This window comes from Salvelinus namaycush, chromosome 2 (assembly GCF_016432855.1).
Source record: "Salvelinus namaycush isolate Seneca chromosome 2, SaNama_1.0, whole genome shotgun sequence".
Classification (NCBI taxonomy): Eukaryota; Metazoa; Chordata; class Actinopteri; order Salmoniformes; family Salmonidae; genus Salvelinus; species Salvelinus namaycush.
Window position 1 is genome coordinate 54,642,339 of NC_052308.1, and position 23,392 is coordinate 54,665,730.

Here is a 23,392-nt window from a genome sequence, read left to right on the forward strand (position 1 = left end):
GATATTTAGATGCTACTATTTAATTGTGACGCTATGCTAGCGATGCTAATCAGTGTGGGGGGGGTGGGGGGATGTTGTCATAGGTGTACCGATATCGGGCTTGCAGCCATAACAGGTTTTAATGTATTTGGCTAAGGTGTATGTAAACTTCCGACTTAAACTGTATGTTAATGCAGCGTGTCATCAGTTCATTTATCTTTTTAAATATGGAAAAAGACAATGCGACCTCATCCCAGGCTGCGTCTCAAAACGCAGCCCATTCCCTATATAGTGCAGGGCCCATAGAGCTTTGGTCAAAGTAATGCACTATATAGGGAATAGAGTGCCATTTTGGATGCTAACCCAAAACAAGGGCTGGTTAATGGCCCCAGAGTAATAGGCATCTGTGGATAAACACAAGGTCATGGAGTACCCACTCACTGGAACAAGTGGAAGAACTGCATAAATGCGTTAGCATCTAGGAGGAACCAACCTCTGTCTTTTAATGTAAACTTTGCAAAGGTTTGGTTCAAGTGTCTATGTATGTAATGCTATGAACATGATCCTTTGTCTTTGTGTGTGCGTATGTGTTGTCTATGTCCGGACATGTGTGATAATGATGATGATGATGAGGCTGCAGGTGAAACAATGCTTCCTCTAGGGATGTTCTGCCTGTCTACATTTCTCTGCGTACAGGGACCCTCTCCCTCCCACACCCCTGCCTCTATCTCATCATCGCCTCACCACCGTCTACCAGGGGATGAGAGTGTGGGAGTTCTCCCTCTTCTCTAGCTTTTCTCTTATTCTTTTTAAAGAATATTAATAGGTGAAAAAAAAAGACCGATTGTAGATGAAAGGGATTCCATTTAGGACGTTTTCTTTTTGAAGAGAGCATCAATCCCCCCTTCCCCAAACACAAACTAAAAGGGAAGTTGAACGTTTCCCCGCAGGGGGCCACAGAGCCCCATCCAATTATTCACCTCACTCCCACTCGCTCTCATTACCGGATGGGAAACGATGAATGGATAAACACTAGCCAGAGTGAGCCATGGGACTGCAAAACACTGGCGTACAGGCCTGGGTCATGTTCATTAGGGCATGCAGCAGAAAAACAAGCATTACTGAAGTCCAGGTAGCGAGGGACCATGTTTCGGTCTGTTTTATTTTGTTTGGTGCCTAATGAACATGGCACTGATATCTTAGTTTCTAAACATTCAATCACATTATTACATGAGTGATGGATTTGGAGTTGATTGATTGATTTATCTGACAGTTAAAAAAAATACAAATATACACATTTTAAAAAGTTGACAGTGATATTAAAGTAAATGACTTACTTCCATTGTGGTACAGACAGATACATTTCATAGATACAGACATGAACATGATTCTATGGTTGTCATCAGCCATCTTTTGACATGAGATTTAAAATAAGTTTTGGTAGGTATAGCTTTAAGTTTTTGTGGTAGTTTGATCCACTCAACAGCGTTGGTATATAGAAAGGTGTTCTTACCGGATAGACACTTAAATTTGAACCAGTCAATATTAGTCTCAAATAATTGGATAGATATCTGGGGGCTGAGTCAGTAATAATTCTGTGGACCAGACCAAGATGAATTAATACAACCCTTTTTTCTCTACAGATAAGCCAGCCTAGCTGTAAAGGAATATGAGCTCGAGACTATTTGGTTGGATTCCATTTTTTTTATACATATTTGCCTCATTCCTTCATTTCTATTTCAATAATTTCCTAATTTGGATTGAATCCTGAACCCATACCCATGGCTAAAAAAGTATAGCTTGTATGCATACTGTACATACACAATCGACCTGAACTACTCTGCACACAGTTAGAGCTTGAACGAAAGGAAAACCTTGACTGGCTGAATGTTCTTGAACAAGCATCCGCCTCTTTGTATTATTGTCAGTTTTGAACAGAGGGAATCACAAAAGCCGAGCTGTAACCAGGAGGTCTTTTTATTCCAGGAGTGGGAAAGCAGCACTCTCTTTTCTCTCTCTCTCGCACTGTCTGTGTCTGGAGGGGTGCAGTACTGAGCCATTTGTTTGTATCTATAACTTTTTACATTCTCTGCCTTTGATCCCAGTGTCTGTGTGCTCTCGTCTGACTTCCGCTGTGAACGCTATTATCTGATAAGGGAGGCCACGAAATTTGTCCTTGCTTTGTTCCCACTGTGTCCCCACTGTTTCTTTCAAGGGGGTGATTGCTGTCAGCCCGCCAACACACACAAACTAACTGCTTTAATCCATGGTGAGCCCAAGCACAGGAACCTATCTGATCAATTTAAATGGTCAATTAGCCACATAGTGATTATGGGGCACAGTGTTTTGTCTTCTACATCCTATTGGATGTAGTTTAATTGTTATCTCTTCTCCCCTTCTCTCTCATTTGCATTCTCTTCCTTTCCCTCTTACTCTTTCTCCCTCCCATTTTTCTCTGTTTCTCTTTTGGCGCTCCTCACTTTGGCCTTACTGCGATCTACCCTTCAATTGTAGGTGGCAGTCAGATTTAGGTTGCATGCCAAAAGGCTCTGCTTGCCTTTGTAAAACCATAGACTTCCTGTGTTGATTAACAGCAAATCATTTTTAACCAGCTATTATGGTGAAATCCAGGTTAAGCACACATTCAAACTGCCACAAATCCATCTATTTATTCATCTATTTTTTTAACAGTAACATATGCTGTCGGGACTTAGGGAATGCCATAGGTCTTGTTCCATGCAAAGCTCTTTCTTAAATCTGTTGTATATATGATAAACGTCCAGAAGTATATAGAGAAACAGAAAGCTATGAGAATGTACCCATCAATCATCCTCGGTCTACCAGTGCAGACCAGAGTGGTGTGGAACTGAGCTAGTGTTGGGGAGTAGCTCTATTTTACGCTCAATAAGGAGACCGATGTGCCATGATGGAGTAGAGGTCTCAGGGTCTTCACAGCTGCAAGCGTTATTACAGAGGGTAGAGAGAGCGCCGTTTATGCCATGGCCAAACCAGACAGAGATGGGCAACAGGATATTACAGCTCTAACAGGAAGTAAACATAGGGAGTGGATTGGAGACTTCCCTGTGAAAGCATTCACCTTTAACCTTAATAATAAACTCCCTGTTTGGGGGATAGACAGCAAATCCATTTTACAATTGACTGGGCGACGAGGAATCAACATCTGGTAAATGGGTTAAACTGTATGTTGTCTGCAAGTGAAAGCTGTGCAAATAAAAGCTTGTTGTATCGGCATCTTAGCACAGATATCCGTTAATGGACGCTAAAGGACAATTTGGAATAAATTAGGCGGCAGTGACAGATTTGCCCCTGTGATCTTTATACAGGAATGCAAAAATAGCACAGAGTCCATATGGCCTCCCTTGTGCAGCCTGTTAACCAGACAAACACTCTCTTCTTAGCACATTTTTGCTGTCAAGTGTGCCACATTGTCATGTTCTCTGTACAGTTGAGATTATCCAGAGAAGGACAAACAACTCCATTTAAGTCCCATTACACCATGGGATATCATGTGCTCATGTATTTATTGGAGTCCTTCTGACAGACTGTATATTTGAATATTCATCCTTATCAATGTCTCAGTCAGTTAGAAACATAAATATATATATATATATATATATATATATATATATATATATATATATTTTTTTTTTTTTTTTGATTTGTTTAACACTTTTTTGGTTACTACATGATTCCATATGTTATTTCACAATTGTGATGTCTTCACTATTATTCTACAATGTAGAAAATAGTAAAAATAAAGAAAACCCCTTGAATGAGTAGGTGTTCTAAAACTTTTGACTGGTACTGTATATGCCTAATCGTGAGGTATTCAGAATCCAAAATGGTTAGCAGGCGAGTCCTAACAGGGCCCATTAGTGAAAAGTGAGCAATATATGGTGAGCGAGACTCTTTTCAGTTCTTTGAGTCAACAAATCAAAAGATTTCAAACCGATAAATAGTTTGTGGCTGGAAGAATGGCACCTTTCATGTTATGACTTTCTGTCTTCTAACACTTTGTAACATTTTCATCTTATGATACAATTCACTGCACCATAACAAAGTTATGTCAGTAATCATTGTTTAACATTTCATGGACCTTTTGCTTACTTGTGCCACCAATGTTTGGTTAATGCTATAGTATGGTTTTCCTGTATGTACTCAAGTAGATTATTTTAACTGCAAGGTTGATATTTTCACTGTGTGTGTGTGTGTGCACACTGGCCTGCAGCAATGTTTGATAGTGTGTGTGATGTGATTTCAGGGCCTGACCGAAGGACAGGCGGCCCCATGGGAGACCGCCAAGAAGGATGACAACCGCAACAAGAACCGATACGGCAACATCATCGCTTGTGAGTACTGAAGTGGTACAGATACTGAGCTAGACAAGTGCGTTTGGTGTATTTGCGCAAGTCTTTTCAGAGCTCAGGAGTCTCCTGTACTCATAGTAGACTTGAGCTAGACATGTTCTACTCCTTTGAAATGGTTAAATCTTCTCTCATAAGAGAAGACATTTGCAACCGTTTAAGGTTGTTGTAATTATGCCGCAGACTTTGAAAACAGTGGAGTCTACGAGGCTGTCGACACTGTCATATTGTTAGAGAACCCAAGGCCCCAATTAATGTGATACAAGAAAAACACATTGTCCCTAGGACATAATACTTTTTTATTAAGGGTTTAGATGTCACTGGCGAGACACTTCCTACAAATCAAGGCTTTTAAATAAAACATTGCTCTAAAATGAAAAAGCTTGTCACATGCTGATAGCCAACAGGAATTATGATACATTTGCTGTTAGTCAAAACATTTTAATTACATGGGCTTGTAATGAAAACTGTCCATCTTACTGCATGCTCTTCATTAAAGTTTTGAAAAACCACAGAGTACAGTGGGTATCTTCATTTAACATAAGTCTGCCAAGAGCGATCGACAGTTAATTGTTAGACCCAAAAAATGCTTTTTAGAAAGTTTCACTCTGCGAACTTGAACAGTCACTGTGTAACAGATTGTTATCTGATCTGGAAAAGGGAAGCACTTTCAATTACATTTCTTCTTTGCCCCCCCCCCCCCCCACACTGTGTAAACATAAAGCATCACATATGGTCATTTATAATTCAGTAGACATTGCTACCAAAATAAACAGAGTTATTGGCAAACATTTACATATCAGAGAGACTGGAGGAATCGGTGGCGATCCTGTAAAGCAGAGCTGCCCACCGGAACCACTCAAAACACAAATCTTTTAGATTCCTTTCTGTTCTTTAAATTGTCTTTATCCTCTTTTCAGGAATAGTCCCTTGCTGCAGTGTCATTTGTTTGGGGAGTTATTAAAGCTGAGTACATACAGTAAAACGCTCTTGGCAGACTTATCAGCTTTGCACACCCTTGGCATTCCCTCAACCAGCTTCACCTGGAATGCTTTTCCAACACTCTTGGAGTTCCCACTTGTACTGAGCACTTGTTGGCTGCTTTTCATTCAATCTGTGGTTTATATTTAATTGCAATGGAGTACTGGTTGCTATCGCTAGTAGGTGTTTTCAGAGAGGACCACATCTCCACATCATGTTGCAGTTGGGTCAATGTATGGGACACCCTTTGAAATGAAGTTGAAGGAAAAATCACTGTCAGGCAGACCGTTGTCATCACATACAGTAGGCCTGTAACTTTTTTGGTATATTGCATATGATTATTGATTTCTCAAGTAAATAGAACTTTGGTTTACAAGAAACTAGAGGGAGCAAATATGTTTAGCTGTCAAGAAAATAGTATTTTCACATTGAAGGGTAAAGAATCAACATCATTTGATATTCCTGGTCATTACACTGATATCCTCTCTTTCCAGAGAAAGTAACCGAGAAGGCTTTGGCTGATGCAATCTGATTCAGACATGAACCAATACTGCACCATTGCCATTGACTGAGGCAACAACACAACCCCCACTGAGTTATGAGGGTTGTGCGCTTTATTACACAAACTGTCACTCACTAGAGTCAGCTTGTGTTTGGAATCATTCGTAACACCTTCAGAAGGTGTTGTGTGAAGGAGTGCTCCCGGAATGATAAGTATCCCAGTTCATTTCCATAAAAAAAGAGGTAACTGCCACTCTGGAGGCTCACCGGTAGTCGATTCAGTTCAAGTTGGGCTGCATATGTGTGCACGTCTGTCAAAGCGCAAGCTCTTTGGAAGTCGCTCATATCTTAACTGCCATTTAATTCCCGGCACGTAACGTTGAAGTATCTTCAGAGGTTCTCTTGAAGTCGTTGCCGTAGAAATCCCTTGATGTATTGACCAAAGACTGACGATTAGCATTCGCTCGACTCTCTACTTCCCCAATGTTTACTGGGTGCTTTTTTGCACCTGGCATTGATGTGAAGAAAATAAACTCTAAGGAAGCATTGATTACATTTCCACAAGACAAACAGGCTCCAATTCAGTGAGGTTATTAAATGCTGGGTGTTAACAACTATATGATGTAATTGGGTATAATTACGAATTATTATTATTATTATTAATAGGATGTAATTCATGCTTAAGAGCTACAATATATATGATTGACAAATGTATTAAAACATTCTTATTTAAAGGAACCCACTATGATGTACCGTACTGTGTATGGCTGCCATCTTAAAAGCTCCGACCCAACTTTGCTATTTTGTGATTATTTTGGTGTTTATCTTTACTTTGATTGCACGAAATCTATTCTTTATATTTCTTATGATCATCAAAAACTTTTGAACATCAGATCGTTAGTTACTAACCTCCATTTCTGCTTCAACTTCGAATCGGCTCTTTATGTACATCTGATCCAGTAGTGTAAAGTACTTAAGTAAAAATACTTGGATGACCACCTAGTAAAGACATCAACACTATTAAACAACATAATAAATAATAATAATAATAAATAATAAATTACAGCTTTGCACACTCTTGGCATTCTCTCAACCAGCTTCACCTGGAATGCTTTTCCAACAGTCTTAAAGGAGTTCCCACATATGCTGAGCACTTGTTGGCTGCTTTTCCTTCACTCTGTGGTCTGACTCATCACAAACCATCGCAATTGGGCTGAAATCGGGTGATTGTGGAGACCAGGTCATCTGATGCAGCACTCCATCCCTCTCCTTGGTACAATAGCCCTTACACAGCATGTCGTTGTGTTGGGTCATTGTCCTGTTGAAAAACAAATGATAGTCCCACTAAGCGCAAACCAGATGGGATTGGGTATTTCCTGCAGAATGCTGTGGTAGCCATGCTGGTTAAGTGTGACTTGAATTCTAAATAAATCACCGACAGTGTCACTAGCAAAGCATCCCCACACCATCACAACTCCTCAATGCTTCACGGTGGGAACCACACATGAGGAGATCATCTGTGATGGACTGTCATTTCTCTTTGCTTATTTGAGCTGTTCTTGCCATAATATGGACTTGGTCTTTTACCAAATAGGTATATCTTCTGTATACCACCCCTACCATGTCACAACACAACTGATTGGCTCAAACGCCAGAAGAAGGAAAGAAATTCCACAAATTAACTTTTTAACAAGGCACACCTGTTAATTGAAATGCATTCCAGGTGACTACCTCATGAAGCTGGTTGAGAGAATGCCAAGAGTGTGCAAAGCTGTCATCAAGGCAAATGGTGGCTACTTTGAAGAATCTCAAATATAAATATATTTTGATTTGTAAAAAAAAAAAAAAAAAAAAAAAAATAGGTTACTACATGATTCCATATGTTTATTTCATAGTTTTGATGTCTTCACTATTATTCTAAAATGTAGAAAATAGTAAAAATAAAGAATAACCCTTGAATGAGTACTTGTGTGCAAACTTTTGACTGGTACTGTATGTCGTTGACTGTTGCCAACTATAGCCCCATAGACTCTAAAACATGAAATCCTTTAAAGACTGGTATAACTTAGTTATGTTATACCCATGCTCAAAATACATATACCCAGTGAAAGATGGGCTAATAGAAAGACAAGACTATTGCAAATGGCATTAATGCTATTTATTGGATCATGACTGAACAAGCTAGCATAGCGCAAACCGAAGCCAGCAACCAACTGACCGGAGCTAACAAACCGCTAACCGGAGCCAGCTAATAGCTATCCGGAGGTTATCTAACATTTACAGTACAACAATTACAACGTTCTTAAACATCACAGTTACAACATAAAATTCTTGTCAGGAGTGTCTTTTTCAAAAATAAAAATGTTCAGGAGTTAACAATTCATTTTTTTTCTAGATCAAAGGAATGCACCGCCATTTCATTTTACACTCAACATGCGTCTTCTGTCTAGTATGAAGTTATATAATTACTATGTTGTTCAAAACCATTACATTCACTTCAACAGGCAAGTTACACAACTATATTGTGGTATTCAGTGTATTTTCACACTTTTACTGACCTGTAATACAGGATAAATGATGAAACAGGAGAACATGGCTTCTCTTTGAAAGGTTCTCTCAATTATGAGAACACACAGGTGCAGGATCGCATATAGTCCCAATGCAAAGAAAACAGGTCTTACTGCCCCCTACTGGCCAACAGTAGTATAAACGCATCGAAATAGCTTTTCAGTAAAGGCATTCTTTCCCAATACAAAGAAACAATAGATAAAAACAAACAAATACACTACATCACCCCACTCCCTCTCTTGCTCTTGGTCCTCATCGTTGTAAATCACCTTGATTTAGCACCTGTGTGTTTCTTTATGAAAATATTTAGTGAACTCCATGACAGTAGCTAAAGCAAGGAGCTATAGCAGCACACAAGTAGACTACAAATGCATCCTGGGGTGGGCATGCCCTGAGCTCGTGAAGTGAGTGATACTGGAGTGAAATTGGAGCGGGCGACAAGGTAGACGCTCCAGCATTTGGGAATTCCGCTCCGAAGCTCCAGTCAAATTGGGCACACTCTGCTCCAGCTCCGCTGACATACTCTGGGTCCTGACTGGTTGTATCACCGTCTGGTATTGCAACTGCACCACCCGCGACCGGAAGACCCTACAGAGGGTGGTTTAGACGGCCCAGCCCATCACTGGGGGCGAGCTCCCAGCCATCCAGGATGTACAGTACATGCCAGGCGGTGTACGAGAAAGGTCTGAAAATTTGCGAAAGACTCCAGCCACCCGAGACATGTATGTTTCTCCATGCTCCCTAACGGCAGGCAGTACCGGTGCCTCAAGGTACAAACAAACAGACTCCTAAACAGCTTCTAATTCCCTGGCCATAAGACTGTTAAATGGCTAACATCTACTGCTTTCTCTCTCCCACAGACAATCCACACTGACTCTATGCCCATCCACAGGTTTCTACCCACTCAAACGCAACCTACACTGCTGCAAAAAGTATTATTTATTAGATGTATTACTCCATTACGCTGCTGTCCATTGATTGATTGCCATTACCATTAGTATTTATCCTGCTTCTGGTCACTTACTCATGTTTACATGTACAGTATATATTACCATTAGTATGTATATTACCGTAAGTTTTTATATATTCCTGCTGCCAGTCACTTTTCAGCCCTGTTTCCATTTATATCCTAGTACCAGTCACTTTATGTGTAAACCCACCTCAACCACATCAGTACCCCTGCACATTGAATAAGGTACTGGGACTGACCCGGAATTTTTAATTTTTTAATTTTATTACATTTTCTATTGTCTTTTACATTTTCTATTTTCTATATTATTATCACTGCATTGTTGGAAAAAAGCTATCAATGTAAGAATTTCACTGCACTGTTTTACACCTGTTTTTTCAATGATGGTAGGCCATCATTGTAAATAAGAATTTGTTCTTAACTGACTTGCCTAGCTAAATAAGGGTTAAATGAAAATAAAAAAACACCTGTTGTATCACATTTTATTGGTCACATACACGTGTTTAGCAGATATTATTGCTAGTGTAGCGAAATGCTTGTGTTTCTAGCTCCAGCAGTGCGGTAATATCTAAAGCTTGGTCGCAAATGGGTCATCCAAATGGACAATGACCCCAAGCATACTTCCAAAGTTGCAGCAAAATGGCTTAAGGACAAGAAAGTCAAGGTATTGGAGTAGCCATCACAAAGCCCTGACCTCAATCCTGTTGAAAATTTGTGGGCAGAACTGAAAAAGCGTGTGCGAGCACGGAGGCCTACAAACCTGACTCAGTTACACCAGCTATGGCTGGAAAAATGGGCCAAAATTCACCCAACTTATTATGGGAAGCTTGTGGTAGGCTAACCAAAATGTTTGACCCAAGTTAAACAATTAAAAGCAATGCTACCAAATACTAATTGAGTGTATGTAAACTTCTGACCCACTGGGAATGTGATGAAATAAATAAAAGCTGAAATAAATAATTCTCTCTACTATTATTCTGACATTTCACATTCTTAAAATTAAGTGGTGATCCTAACTGACCTAAAACAGGGAATTTTTACTAGGATTACATGTCAGGAATTGTGATGAACTGAGTTTAAATGTATTTGGCTAAGGTATATGTAAACTTCCAACTTCAACTGTTCATATGAGATGAGTAATCCAAAATATGTAAACATTATTGAATTGACCAGTGTTCCATTATTAAAGTGGCCAGTGATTTCAAGTATGTGAATATGGCAGCAGCCTCTAATGTGCTAGTGATGGCTATTTAACAGTCTGATGGCCTTGAGAGAGAAGCTGTTTTTCACTCTCTCGGTCCCAGCTTTGATGCTCCTGTACTGACCTCGCCTTCTGGATAATAGCGGGGTAAACAGGCAGTGGCTCGGGTGTTTGTTGTCCTTGATGATCTTTTTGGCCTTCCTGTAATATCGAGTGCTGTAGGTGTTCTGGAGGGCAGGTAGTTTACCCCCGGGTATGCGTTGGGCAGACCGCACCACCCTCTGGAGAGCTCTGTGGTTGCGGGTGGTGCAGTTGCCATACCAGGTTGTGATACAGCCCAACAGGATGCTCTCAATTGTGCATCTGTAGAAGTTTGTGAGGGTTTTAGGTGACAGGCCAAACTTCTTCAGCCTCCTGATGTTGAAGAGGCGCTGTTGCGCCTTTTTCACCACACTGTCTGTGTGGGTGGACCATTTCAGTTTGTCAGTGACGTGTACGCCGAGGAACTTGAAGCTTTCCACCTTCTCCACTTCGGTCCCGTTGATGTGGATAGGGGGGTGCTCCCTCTGCTGTTTCCTGAAGTCCACAATTAGCTTTTTTGTTTTGTTGACATTGAGTGAGAGGTTATTTTCTGGCACCACACACCCAGGGCCCTCACCTCCTCCCTGTAGGCTCTCGTCATTGTTGGTAATCAGGCCTACTACTGTTGTGTCATATGCAAACTTGATGATTGAGTTGGAAGCGTTCGTGGCCACGCAGTCATGGATGAACAGGGAGTACAGGAAGGGGCTGAGCACGCACCCTTGTGGGGCCCCAGTGTTGAGGATCAGCGAAGTGGAGGTGTTGTTTCCTACCTTCACCACCTGGGGGCGGCCCGTCAGGAAGTTAGGTTAACAGGCAGTGGCTCGGGTGTTTGTTGTCCTTGATGATCTTTTTGGCCTTCCTGTAATATCGAGTGCTGTAGGTGTTCTGGAGGGCAGGTAGTTTACCCCCGGGTATGCGTTGGGCAGACCGCACCACCCTCTGGAGAGCTCTGTGGTTGCGGGTGGTGCAGTTGCCATACCAGGTTGTGATACAGCCCAACAGGATGCTCTCAATTGTGCATCTGTAGAAGTTTGTGAGGGTTTTAGGTGACAGGCCAAACTTCTTCAGCCTCCTGATGTTGAAGAGGCGCTGTTGCGCCTTTTTCACCACACTGTCTGTGTGGGTGGACCATTTCAGTTTGTCAGTGACGTGTACGCCGAGGAACTTGAAGCTTTCCACCTTCTCCACTTCGGTCCCGTTGATGTGGATAGGGGGGTGCTCCCTCTGCTGTTTCCTGAAGTCCACAATTAGCTTTTTTGTTTTGTTGACATTGAGTGAGAGGTTATTTTCTGGCACCACACACCCAGGGCCCTCACCTCCTCCCTGTAGGCTCTCGTCATTGTTGGTAATCAGGCCTACTACTGTTGTGTCATATGCAAACTTGATGATTGAGTTGGAAGCGTTCGTGGCCACGCAGTCATGGATGAACAGGGAGTACAGGAAGGGGCTGAGCACGCACCCTTGTGGGGCCCCAGTGTTGAGGATCAGCGAAGTGGAGGTGTTGTTTCCTACCTTCACCACCTGGGGGCGGCCCGTCAGGAAGTTAGGTTGTCCGGAAGCAAGACGTCGGTGTCTGCGACTTGGTTGGTTTTCCTTTTGTAGTCCATGATTGTCTGTAGACCCTGCCACATAGGTCTCGTGTCTGAGCCGTTGAATTGCGACTCCACTTTGTCTCTTTGTTTTGCCTGTTTGATTGCATTACGGAGGGAATAACTGCACTGTTTGTATTCGGCCATATTCCCAGCCACCTTGCCGTGGTTAAATACGGTGGTTCGCGCTTAGAATCCTGTGCACGTGGCGAATAAAACTTGAAAATTAACCCTTAGACTATCTAGCTTTCAAAAGAGTCTAATATAACTTCCTACAGTATATTTTAACAGTACATTTATATATTTCCTATTTGGCAAAGACCCCCACCTCCTGCTCTTGCTAATACACTTCCTTGGCTGTAATCCACTCCCGATCTGAATGATACTGTACTTGTCCAAACATGGACTTCTCGTTGAATGGGGTCAAAGTCAACAGTTAGTGTCGTTGATGAAACACTCCGCAACTCTCAGGTACACCTCTTGGCAGTCTAATCTCTGAACTGCAGAACAGGGTTAAACAGGATCATCCAACTACCAGCATGCGGCACAAACAACATTCTGTCAGTTTGACAGTGGAACCTCCAGGAGGTCTGACTTTAATAGGTTAAATCAACTCTGTTAAACTCTGAGCAGTTGTTTTGGACCCATTCCCTTGAAACATCATTTGAAAGCTACAGCCCTTGTCTTTTTGTAAATCAAACTCAAATCTTTCTGCTCACAATTATCAGAATTTATCCCCCCACTGCCTCCACATAAAGGACATAAATAATGCACTATGGTCATATTCTTAGAGTATGCAATGTCGCTCAATTCACCATAAGTGTAAACATTTAGTTTGCATGGAAAGGGTACACCTTGATGGTCATTGTAAAGCAATGCATTTCCTTCTCCAACTTGTATGCGTCCTCCACATGCACCGTTGTGTATGTGGTCTCCTACCCGGCCGGTCTCCTACCTGACTTCGCCACACTCCCTTGTAGCCCCCCCCCAAGAAATTTTTGGGCTTGACTCTCAGGCTTCATTCCTGCAATATGAAAAATGACTTTCCACAAGCCCTGCACTTTTAAAATGGCTGTGTTCCTATGGGAATTTGCACATGTTTAGAGCGACACCATTAGGTCATATGTGTTTGTAGGACTTTTGAAACCGACATGTACTTTATGAAGGTAGTATACAATATTATGTGTTGTTTAGAAAATGCTACCAGAAGGCGTCAGAGTTTAACAGGTTAAAGTCCATAATGCATTCAGCCACGGTGACAGTTTAGTGGCAATGTATAAATTCTGTGGGGACAACATGGGCTTTAATGATTAATGGAGCTGTGACATACCATGCGTTACCGGGAGAAGGCAGGTCCCCTCGATCAGCAATTCAAATTCGATACTGTTGTGTTTTTAACGTGTCTACGTTTTCGCTGTAATCCTTTCTCCATGACATAGACTGTGAAACAGAGATTATGATAATCTGTTGGTCTCAGTAAAATACAGAATTTGATAGACAATAGTCAAATACGATAGATATCTAGTGTACAAAATCAGATATGCCTCGTATGGTCCAAGCTGCTCTGCAGAATTAAAGTTCTAGAAAAGTTAACATGCCCCTGCAGGCCTGCACCGAACTTTTACAAAAAGAGTTCAGCTGAGGAATCGGTAGCATAAATCAGTAATGAGTTCACAAACCTTCCGTTTGAGGACTGGGCTAGTGATGTCTTTATTGGGATTGTGCTTGAGATGTATAAGTGTTATAGCCTGGAGGCCTGCACAGGGAACCCTTGTGTGGGCAGGGTCCTCTGTGGCGCCACGAACATCCACCCATCTTTCTACCCTTCACACAACCCCCTGCCAGCCCTCACCCAGTATCCTGGCTCACGTGAGAGGAGAGGTAGGGAGAGGAAGGTCGCTCAGCCAACCAATGGAATTTTGTTTTTTAACTGTCATCACCCAGTAAATATAGATCAGCAGAACACAACCGCGGATTATAGGCTGATATCTCGGATAAGCGAAGATATGAAGTTATCGTCCTCAGTACATGCCTTATTGGCTGGCTGCTAAGCCTATCATCCAGGAGCATCAGATCAGTCAGGAAATGTGCTGCGGCACTCGCACATTTCCATATCACAGATCAAAGTGAGAAGGGATCAGTGTGTTACACATCCTCCCATCATCATCAGGTCCTTTTTTTCCTCCTCTCATGGGCCCTGCTGCCACCACCATCGCCATCACTCCCTTAATTGCCAAGCGGAAGCCCTGTGGAGTCCAGCTCAAGATTTCACATGTCAAAATTACAGTAATGGGTCATGTGTTTGTAGAGTGAAAGGTAGATGTTGTGGTTGAAGTGTTGTGGAAATTATAACCAAAAGAAAGAGAGACTGTAGATTCTTAAATCAACTACTTTATTATAAGATTTGCAAAAATGGAGCAGTTAACAATCACTCAATGGTGCAGAGTTAAAGGCCCAACGAACAGAGTTGGGTCTCAGCTTTAATAGAAAAGTACAACCTCTGTCTACGTGGCAGTTAGCAGATGTGTGTGAACAGGGGCGGGGAACATAGTGTGTAAAAGGAGATTAGTTTGTCTGTGCAGATTAAGATGGCACGAGGGCTCAACAGTCTAACTGCATTTGCCACAGCTCACACTATAATGTGCTCCTTTCTGCAAGTTTCCACACAGCTGAGTTCCTGCAGATAGTAAAAACAGAAGATGTGTCACATGCTGCGATCTTAGCTATACGCCAAGTCTTAGGACTAAGTCACACAAAGACAAGTTTGTATCAGGTTAGAAAAAAACACTAGGATATAACAAAATACAATTATTTAAGTAAAAACAGCATAGCATGTCTAATTTGTCATTCCCCCCCCCCCCCCCCCCCCCGAAGTAACTAATTCAATCATGCAGTGAGATTAGTCATGTGCTCTGTGTGTACAGACCTAGTTGCGCGTTTGGCAATTTCGAGATGGAAATCATCTCTCTGACAAGGTGATGAAATGCAGTACGTCTCTCTAATCCGTTCCATGAATTTAATGTACTATACAGAGTGACAATGCTCCTATGGTACCTACAAACATAGAAATAAGAACGAATAGAAAATGTATCTCCACTCAAGTCAATGATGGCATATTAGGTGGACTGGCAGCCACTTTAAGTGTATCCATGCCAGGAAGTACAAACAGGAAGTGTACCCTTCAACCTGTGCTGTGATTTGTTGTCAACTCAGCTGACATTACAAAAAATACATTCCATTGCTTAAGCCACATCAGTTGGCATCATTTGAATGAACATTCTACATTACCATGGCAATACAGCATCAGTTGATAGAACATTCCAAAATACCATGGAAATTATTGCATCACAATACCAGGCAGCCATTGCGAGTGTACACATGAGTTTAACAGTCAATTGCCAGGGTTAGAGCTTCCAAGCCTGTTCTATTCCTTTGTATTTATAAGTATTTTCAAATCAAATCAAATGTTATTAGTCAACAGGTCAACCTTACAGTGAAATGCTTACTTACGAGCCCCTAACCAACAACTGTGATGATATGTAAACTGCTACAAGAAATACAGATGAAAACTCTCTAGGTAGGTAGTGTGGTCTACAGTTCATCATGGGATACTCTATCTCAGGCGAGCAATAGCTCGAGACTTCCTTAGATATTGTGCCATTAAAATACTGCAAATCGGTCTCTCGCGCTAGGGTGTGTTTTGCATATAAGCTGTGGTAGTAGCACATGTAGCCTGCGTCTCAAATGGCATCCTTTTCCCTGTACAATGCATTACTTTTGACGAGGGCCCATAGTGCACTACTTTTGACCACTGCCCTATGCAGGGAATAGGGTGCCCGAAGTCCTCAGACATTTGATGTTCAGGTGTAGTTGTGTGAACCTTGAATGGGTAAATGTAACTTTAGGCCTGCTCTTTGTGAATTTTTGACCCCACAGATGACCACACTCGAGTCAGGCTGCAACTGCTGGACGGAGACCCCCACTCAGACTACATCAACGCCAACTACATAGACGTAAGTATGGGGCGACGGAGATGTGAAGGGAATGGAATTTGTATCATATCTTTTGAATTTGACTTTATACAAGGTCTCATTTAGCCTTCTGACACCATGTATTAGTAAGGAGATGAGACAGCATTTCACTTCATGACATCTTTACTAAGATAAAATCAAATATGGCATAGAGCATTATGGGTACTGTAGTACATCACTCTACAAACATTACTATTATGAATGGTCAGTGAAGACTGATTTTGCAAGGATGGACTCAAAATATGACACACCATCGTCACACAAACGGAGATTATACTGTATATACAGTAGAAAACATATACGCTTATTACAAGGCAATGTGCCTGCAACATTGACATATCTGCTGCAAACACAGCGTACTGCATCTGAGCATGCATTTGCTCATCTTCGGATGAAAGAATTCTGCATTGACATAACTACCATAATGCCAGTGTAGATATGATTGTCTCTATTATGCTGTGGGGACTGGGAATGCCCTGTACTCCGAGAAGCAGCATCAGGATAAGTCGGCATTATAGCTGTGTGTATAATCATGTCATCGAGCCCCATTTCCTCTAATAAAACAATTACTGGGTCGATGTGCCAAGATCCGCTGGTAAAATGTATTGTTATTCCCAGCTCTAGGAGCCTCAACTGTGTTGATTTTTTATTTATCTCATAGCGGTTGTAATAGTAATGCATTTGTAGATGTTGTTTCACGCACATTCCCACTTGATATGGTGAAATGGCAATGATATGGATATGAAATGTATATAGGATATGAAATGTATATACTGTATTCATTTGAACTAAGCAATCTGTCTCAATGGAACAATATGATAGAATTTCCATTTTGGCAGATAGGAAAATGAAGGGTCTCGGATTTGATTTGAACTGATTTGAAAGGACCTTGAGCTGGGGGGGTTTTCTTTTTTCTCCTCTCTTTCTCACAGGGGTATCATAGACCAAGACATTACATCGCCACACAAGGTAATTCAATTGGATGGAGGGGGAGGGCTGGTAAGACGCAAGACACCTGGAAAAGTATCCCCAGACATGGGGGAGGCAATTACTCAGATGTAAAAAAATATATATATAATAATAATTCTCTTAAAGCCAATGACAAAAATGTAACACCCCATTCCTTTTGTTCCATAACAAACTGGGGCTTATGTTTAACTGATCCTGGGCGTGGTTGTGATTTGGATAAGTCGCTCTCCTTCTGGGATAAGATAAAGGGCGCGTTCCTCTGCTCAGACATTGCTAACGCCTGGATAGGTATTTTTAAGTATCGGCTAACCACACGTTATAGAATTCTGTCAGTCAATGACACAGGATTGGTTGATGCATGCAACGTCTGAGCAGGGGAACGCGACCAAATACTGATGAGACAGTGATGTCTGAATATTATTTAGGAAGTATAACTGCACTGGGAGGTCAATGGGGGCTCTGGGGGATACAATGTGCCATTTTCGTGGATAGGGTATCATTTTGGAAGAGGCCCGAATGACACAATTTGAACATGATGCAGGGGAGAACGACTGCCCCCTCTCATTGACGCCACAGAAGTTCAAAGCCGACCACGGTACTGCAGGCATTGTTAGCAAAAAACAGGATCCCCAATTGTGAATGGAAAATGTGCAATCTTTGTGGTCAATCTTTGTGTAAAAAAAAAAGTATAATTCAAAGACAATCATGGTACCAATATTTGCTTCTAATACACCAGATGTATGTTCTTGAACCGATTATTTTAAAATCGCACAAGTTATAAGGATTATTTAGTTGCTAATGGCAGCCTGCAGTACCCCAGTTGGCCTTCAACTTGAGGTACTCGATGAGATGGGGCAACACTGAGCTAACCTGCAATGTCACTTCCTGGAGTAGTTCATACTGTGTATGTTATGTCTCCATGAGTCTCCATCTTTACTGACTTAATTTGGCTTCAATTCAGTGCTTGTTAATCTTGGTCCTGTGGACCCAAAGGGGTGCACATTTTTTGTTTTTGCCCTAGCACTTCACACCTGATTCCAATGGTCAACTCATCTTATTTGAATCGGGTGTGTAGTGCTAAGGCAAAAACTAAAATGTGCACCCCTTTGGGTCCCCAAGATTAAGAAACACTTGAGTTTTCACATAGGAATGAATGGTACAGGTGATCGATGGCTTTGCCTATTCATATATACAGTCATTGCTCCTATGTGTTCTTCCTGGTTCCTGTTATGACATTATCTCTGTCCAATCCTTCTTGATCTCATCCTTGCTCTCCTTCTCTCCTTCCAGGCCCCATGCAGGAGACAGTGAGGGATTTCTGGAGGATGATCTGGCAGGAGAATTCCGGCAGTATTGTCATGGTTACCAACCTGGTGGAAGTGGGCAGGGTGAGTTCATCAAAGAGGATTTGAAAGGTGTTAGAGCAAGCGGCTAAGTTCTTATACTGAATGGATTTCTGTGCTGTTTTTTTCCCCGCTGCAAAAGCCAGTTGTTTAACCTTTCACGAGTATCAACCCCGTATCCGGGATCACCCCCCACCCCCCCCACACTGATTAGCATCGCTAGCATAGCTTCACAAGTAAATAGTAGCATCTAAATATCATTAAATCACAAGTCCAAGACACCAGATGAAAGATACAGATCTTGTGAATAAACCCATCATTTCTGTTTTTTAAAATGTTTTACAGGGAAGACACAATATGTAAATCTATTAGCTAACCACGTTAGCAAAATACACCATCTTTCTTTGTCCACCATTTTCTCTCTCCACCACTAGCTATCACCAATTCGGCTAAACTAAGATATTGATAGCAACAAACCAAGAAAAAAACTCATCAGATGACAGTCTGATAACATATTTATGGTATAGGATAGGTGTTGTTAGAAAAAAGTGCATATTTCAGGTAGAAATCACAGTTTACAATTGCACCGACCATCACAAATCGACTAGAATTACTAGATAGAGCAACGTGTATGACCAATTTACTCATCATAAAACATTTCATAAAAATAGACAAAGCATAGCAATGGAAAGACACAGTTCTTGTGATTTCAGACCATATTTCAGATTTTCTAAGCGTTTTTCAGCGAAAACACAATAAATCGATAAGTTAGCATACCACATGTGCAAATGTTAGTAGAGCATGAATTCAAGGCAAAGGGAGCTATAACGTTATCATCGCCAAAATATATTAATTTTTTCACTAACCTTCTCAGAATTCTTCCGATGACACTCCTGTAACATCATTTTACAACATACATATACCGTTTGTTCGAAAAGGTGCATATTTAGCCATACAAAACCGTGGTTATACAATGGAAATAGTCACAACTCAAGCATCAAAATGAGGGACGTCAGCTTTCAGAGTGATCTAGTTTAATCGAAAGCTAATCATATACTTGACTAAAAAATACAGAGTTGACAGGAATCGAAAGACAAATTAGTTCTTAATGCAACCGCTGACTTACATTTTTAAAATTATCCTTACTTTTCAATACAGGGTTCGCCAAGTGAAGCTATACCAAACAAAATGGCGAAATATGCGTTTAAAATATTTCGACAGAACAACGATTTATCATATTAAATATTGCTTACTTTGAGCTGTTCTTCCATCAGATTCTTGGGCAATGTATTCTTTCTTGGGTTTAATCTTCTTTTGGTCGAAAGATGTCCTTTGTCCGTCTAAATGCCCGCTAACGTTCGACCGGGACCCCGAAATGTGCCCGGTGCTTCACATAGAAATGCATCAAAATCGCACTAAACGGATATAAATTGCTATAAAACGGTTTAAATTAACTACCTTATGATGTTTCTAAGTCCTATATCGAATTAAATTACAGACGGATACATTTCAAGTTGATAACCGAGCCTGTGAAAATGGCATCCGGAGGTCCCTTCCTGCGTAAGGGCGAGCGTCGAAAGGGGGGCTACTCTCACTCCTTGGTCTTTTATAACCTCTGAGAGCTACGGAGAAGGCCCATTCCACTTCTCATTGGTTACTGACATCCAGGGGAAGGCGGGTGCAGTTCGTGTCGTTCCATAGGATAGACAGAGACCTTAAAAACTGATCTGAAACCAGAGCTTCGCTCTCAGACCTTTCACTGTCTGTCATGGATTTCGCTGTAGAAAGAGTTCTGGGTCACCCACAGACATCATTCCAACTTTGTATGAAACTAGAAAGTGTTTTCTATCCAATAGAATTAATAATATGCATATTGTACGAGCAAGAATTGAGTACTAGGCAGTTTAATTTGGAGACGACAAAATGCTAATTCGGAACAGCACCCCCTGTAGTCGCAAGAAGTTTTTAATAGATCAGGGTGTGTCAATCATAGTTCGTATTCCCCTTCCCTACACCTCATACCATTACTGTTCACAACAAATATATGCGATAACAAATAGGTAAAATAAATCAACATCAAATATGTGACGACAAAATTGAATTCAATGCCATTAAATCAGGCCTCTTTATATGTATTATCAACCACAGAAATCGAATGAGTTTATATTTCTATGCTATCAACTCCTCTGATTGGTCCTTTATTGTTATGTTTAATTACATTATTTCTGTCCATTTCAGGGACCCCTTTTGGCTCAACAGCACCTCCAGAGGCAAACGTCCCATACAGCCTCTGTAAGAGACAAAGCACTGACCATATATGTTTCTCTGCCCAGGTGAAGTGTGTGAGGTACTGGCCTGACGAGACTGAAGTGTACGGAGATGTCAAGGTGACACTGATCGAGACAGAGCCACTGGCCGAGTATGTCATCCGCACCTTCACAGTACAGAAGGTAAACCGACTAAGTCAATAGCCAGGCTTGCTTGTTTTGTTTTCATTCATTCCAATTTACCGGATTAACATTGTGGTTGACAGCAAGGTGAAGCTATGTTGTCCAATTGGGAAATGAGAGTATAATTGAACACTGGTAATCAGTGAGGATTTGCATTGAAAGAAGCACAATACAGTTGGGATGCAGGATTCCGTATGCGACGCTATTGTTCTGTTAGCTCCCTTTAAAAGGGAAATATCAGAGGAACAGTCACGAAACTAGCACGCATTGATAGGCTTGAAATGCATCTTTCTGTGGCTCTGTGAAAGCCGCTTAAGCAAACAACACGAGCTAGTAGTCAACAAATTTTGCAATGCTTTAATCCATCTGTTTTGCAAGAAAGCTAAAGTTCCTTTTAACCTGCTCACACTCTTCATTTGAAAGGGAAATGGGACATTTGTCATTACGAAACTCCACCATCACACCACAACCTTAATTCCTGTGCCTTAAAAAGCAGTGCACTGTGATGGCCGGGAATTTCGCTTTCGAATGCGTATGCGTTCAAATAGAGCGTATTAAATTGTTTTAATTGCAGAAAATAATGAGTTCGGAAATTATGAAAGGCATTATTAATGATGAGTCCAAGGGGATTATTTTACTGCACCACGCAGATAGATAGATGTTTAGGCCTGCACACACACACTCGCACTTTAATCCATTGAGAATATGTTAAACCAGAGCCCACTGGTTTGGCAAGCTTAGACACAGTTTACCCCCGCTTTACACTGTTACACTCCAATGCACTATTAAAGGTGGTATGTGTCCATACACTCCAAACAGTGAAGGTATTTTAACTGCGGTATTAAACTGTTATGTGGGTTTTGCTGGCATATCAAAGCTGGCAGGCAGGGATTAAACAGCTCACCAACCCAAATGGCAATTAACCGCTTAGCATTAGCGCAGGGAGTGGAGGTGTGAAGCCTGTGATTATTATTACTACTGAAGCCCAGCGCTCTACTGTTCTGTAAATGGCCTTATTCCAGTTTCCGCACATTCACTCCCTTTATGTGCTGCTGCCTTCGCTGATAGCCTTATTGGAGTGGGTTTTTAGTATCATGCCACGTGCCTTTAAGAGTGAGAACCAGTTACTTTCCACTCTGCCAAGTTCACGTTGCCATGGTAAACATGAGCTAGGCCCTACCTACCTACCTTTCCCAATCTCTGATTTACTGCATGTTGTGGCTTTGTTGTTTCCCATCTTAGATGTTTACCCCATATTGATTTCAGAATGTAATTTGAACATGAAAGGAAATCAATGGGCCTCCAGTTATCAAATCACCTTTGTTTTGTTCCCCTCAATACTTGCCTGTATGCTTAAGTCGTCATAATGTATTTTCTTAAAATAAACAAATCGATAGCTACTGTATATTCAGTTGTTGAGATGGAATTGGAGCCCGTCAGATCTTCAGTTTCCAGGAAGTCCCATATGTCTTCATTTGAGTCTCCATTTTGTTTAGTCTGCCCGCAGTTTCCAGGAATCACAGGAAACTCAGACATTTCTAACTTGGAAACCTGTTGTAGAAAGAGGAGGCCCAAGTTTCCCACTTGGAAAGTATCAGAATCAATCAATAGGAAGCTCTATGCAAATAACTTATAAACTTCCAACTTGTCATGTATACACCATTTGTCTCCATTTAAGCCTCCATTTTGTTTCTTCTCAGAAGGGCCACCACGAGATTCGAGAGATCCGTCAGTTCCACTTCACCAGCTGGCCTGACCACGGGGTACCCTGCTATGCCACCGGCCTCCTGGGCTTCGTCCGCCAGGTCAAGTTCCTCAACCCGCCCGACGCTGGCCCCATTGTGGCCCACTGCAGGTACATACTGTCCACACTTAGGGGGATTGTGGGACATAACACAGGACTACTGGGATGACATATTTGACTCTCGGGGCTTTTGTCTATGTATTTATTTATACTTTATTTAATCAGAAATAACAACAGTAGCTAGCGGCAGGTAACCTAGTGGTTAAGAGCATTGGGCCAGTAACCAAAAGGTCGCTGGTCCGAATCCCTGAGCTGCCTTCGTAAAAAATGTGTCCTTGAGCAAGGCATTATTACTCAAATTGCTCCTGTAAGTCGCTCTGCATAAGAGCATCTGCTAAATGACAAAAATGTAGCTGGGAGCCTTCACATACATTTTTAGGTGGAAAAATGAATGAGCGAGAGCGATGGGAGACTAAGGCCTCTCTCTCTTCCTCCTTCTCTCATCTACCCCTCCCCAGCCCACTCAAACACCCACCCCTTGAAACAGAGGCATTGAGCTCAGACAGGTGAAGGGGGAGGGGTGGGGGAGGCAAGGGG

The 23,392-nt window shown here is 41.6% G+C and overlaps 1 protein-coding gene across 1 annotated transcript in view; it reads left to right on the forward strand.

Annotated features, from left to right (window-relative positions):
- LOC120022190 (receptor-type tyrosine-protein phosphatase T-like) overlaps positions 1 to 23,392 on the forward strand; it is a 356,205-nt gene that overhangs the window by 307,509 nt on the left and 25,304 nt on the right. Inside the window, exons 19-24 of the mRNA XM_038966074.1 lie at positions 4,262 to 4,349; positions 16,195 to 16,271; positions 17,222 to 17,258; positions 18,549 to 18,646; positions 20,935 to 21,051; positions 22,752 to 22,906. Of these exons, the coding sequence (XP_038822002.1) occupies positions 4,262 to 4,349; positions 16,195 to 16,271; positions 17,222 to 17,258; positions 18,549 to 18,646; positions 20,935 to 21,051; positions 22,752 to 22,906 (572 nt within the window). The remainder of the gene's footprint in view (positions 1 to 4,261; positions 4,350 to 16,194; positions 16,272 to 17,221; positions 17,259 to 18,548; positions 18,647 to 20,934; positions 21,052 to 22,751; positions 22,907 to 23,392) is intronic.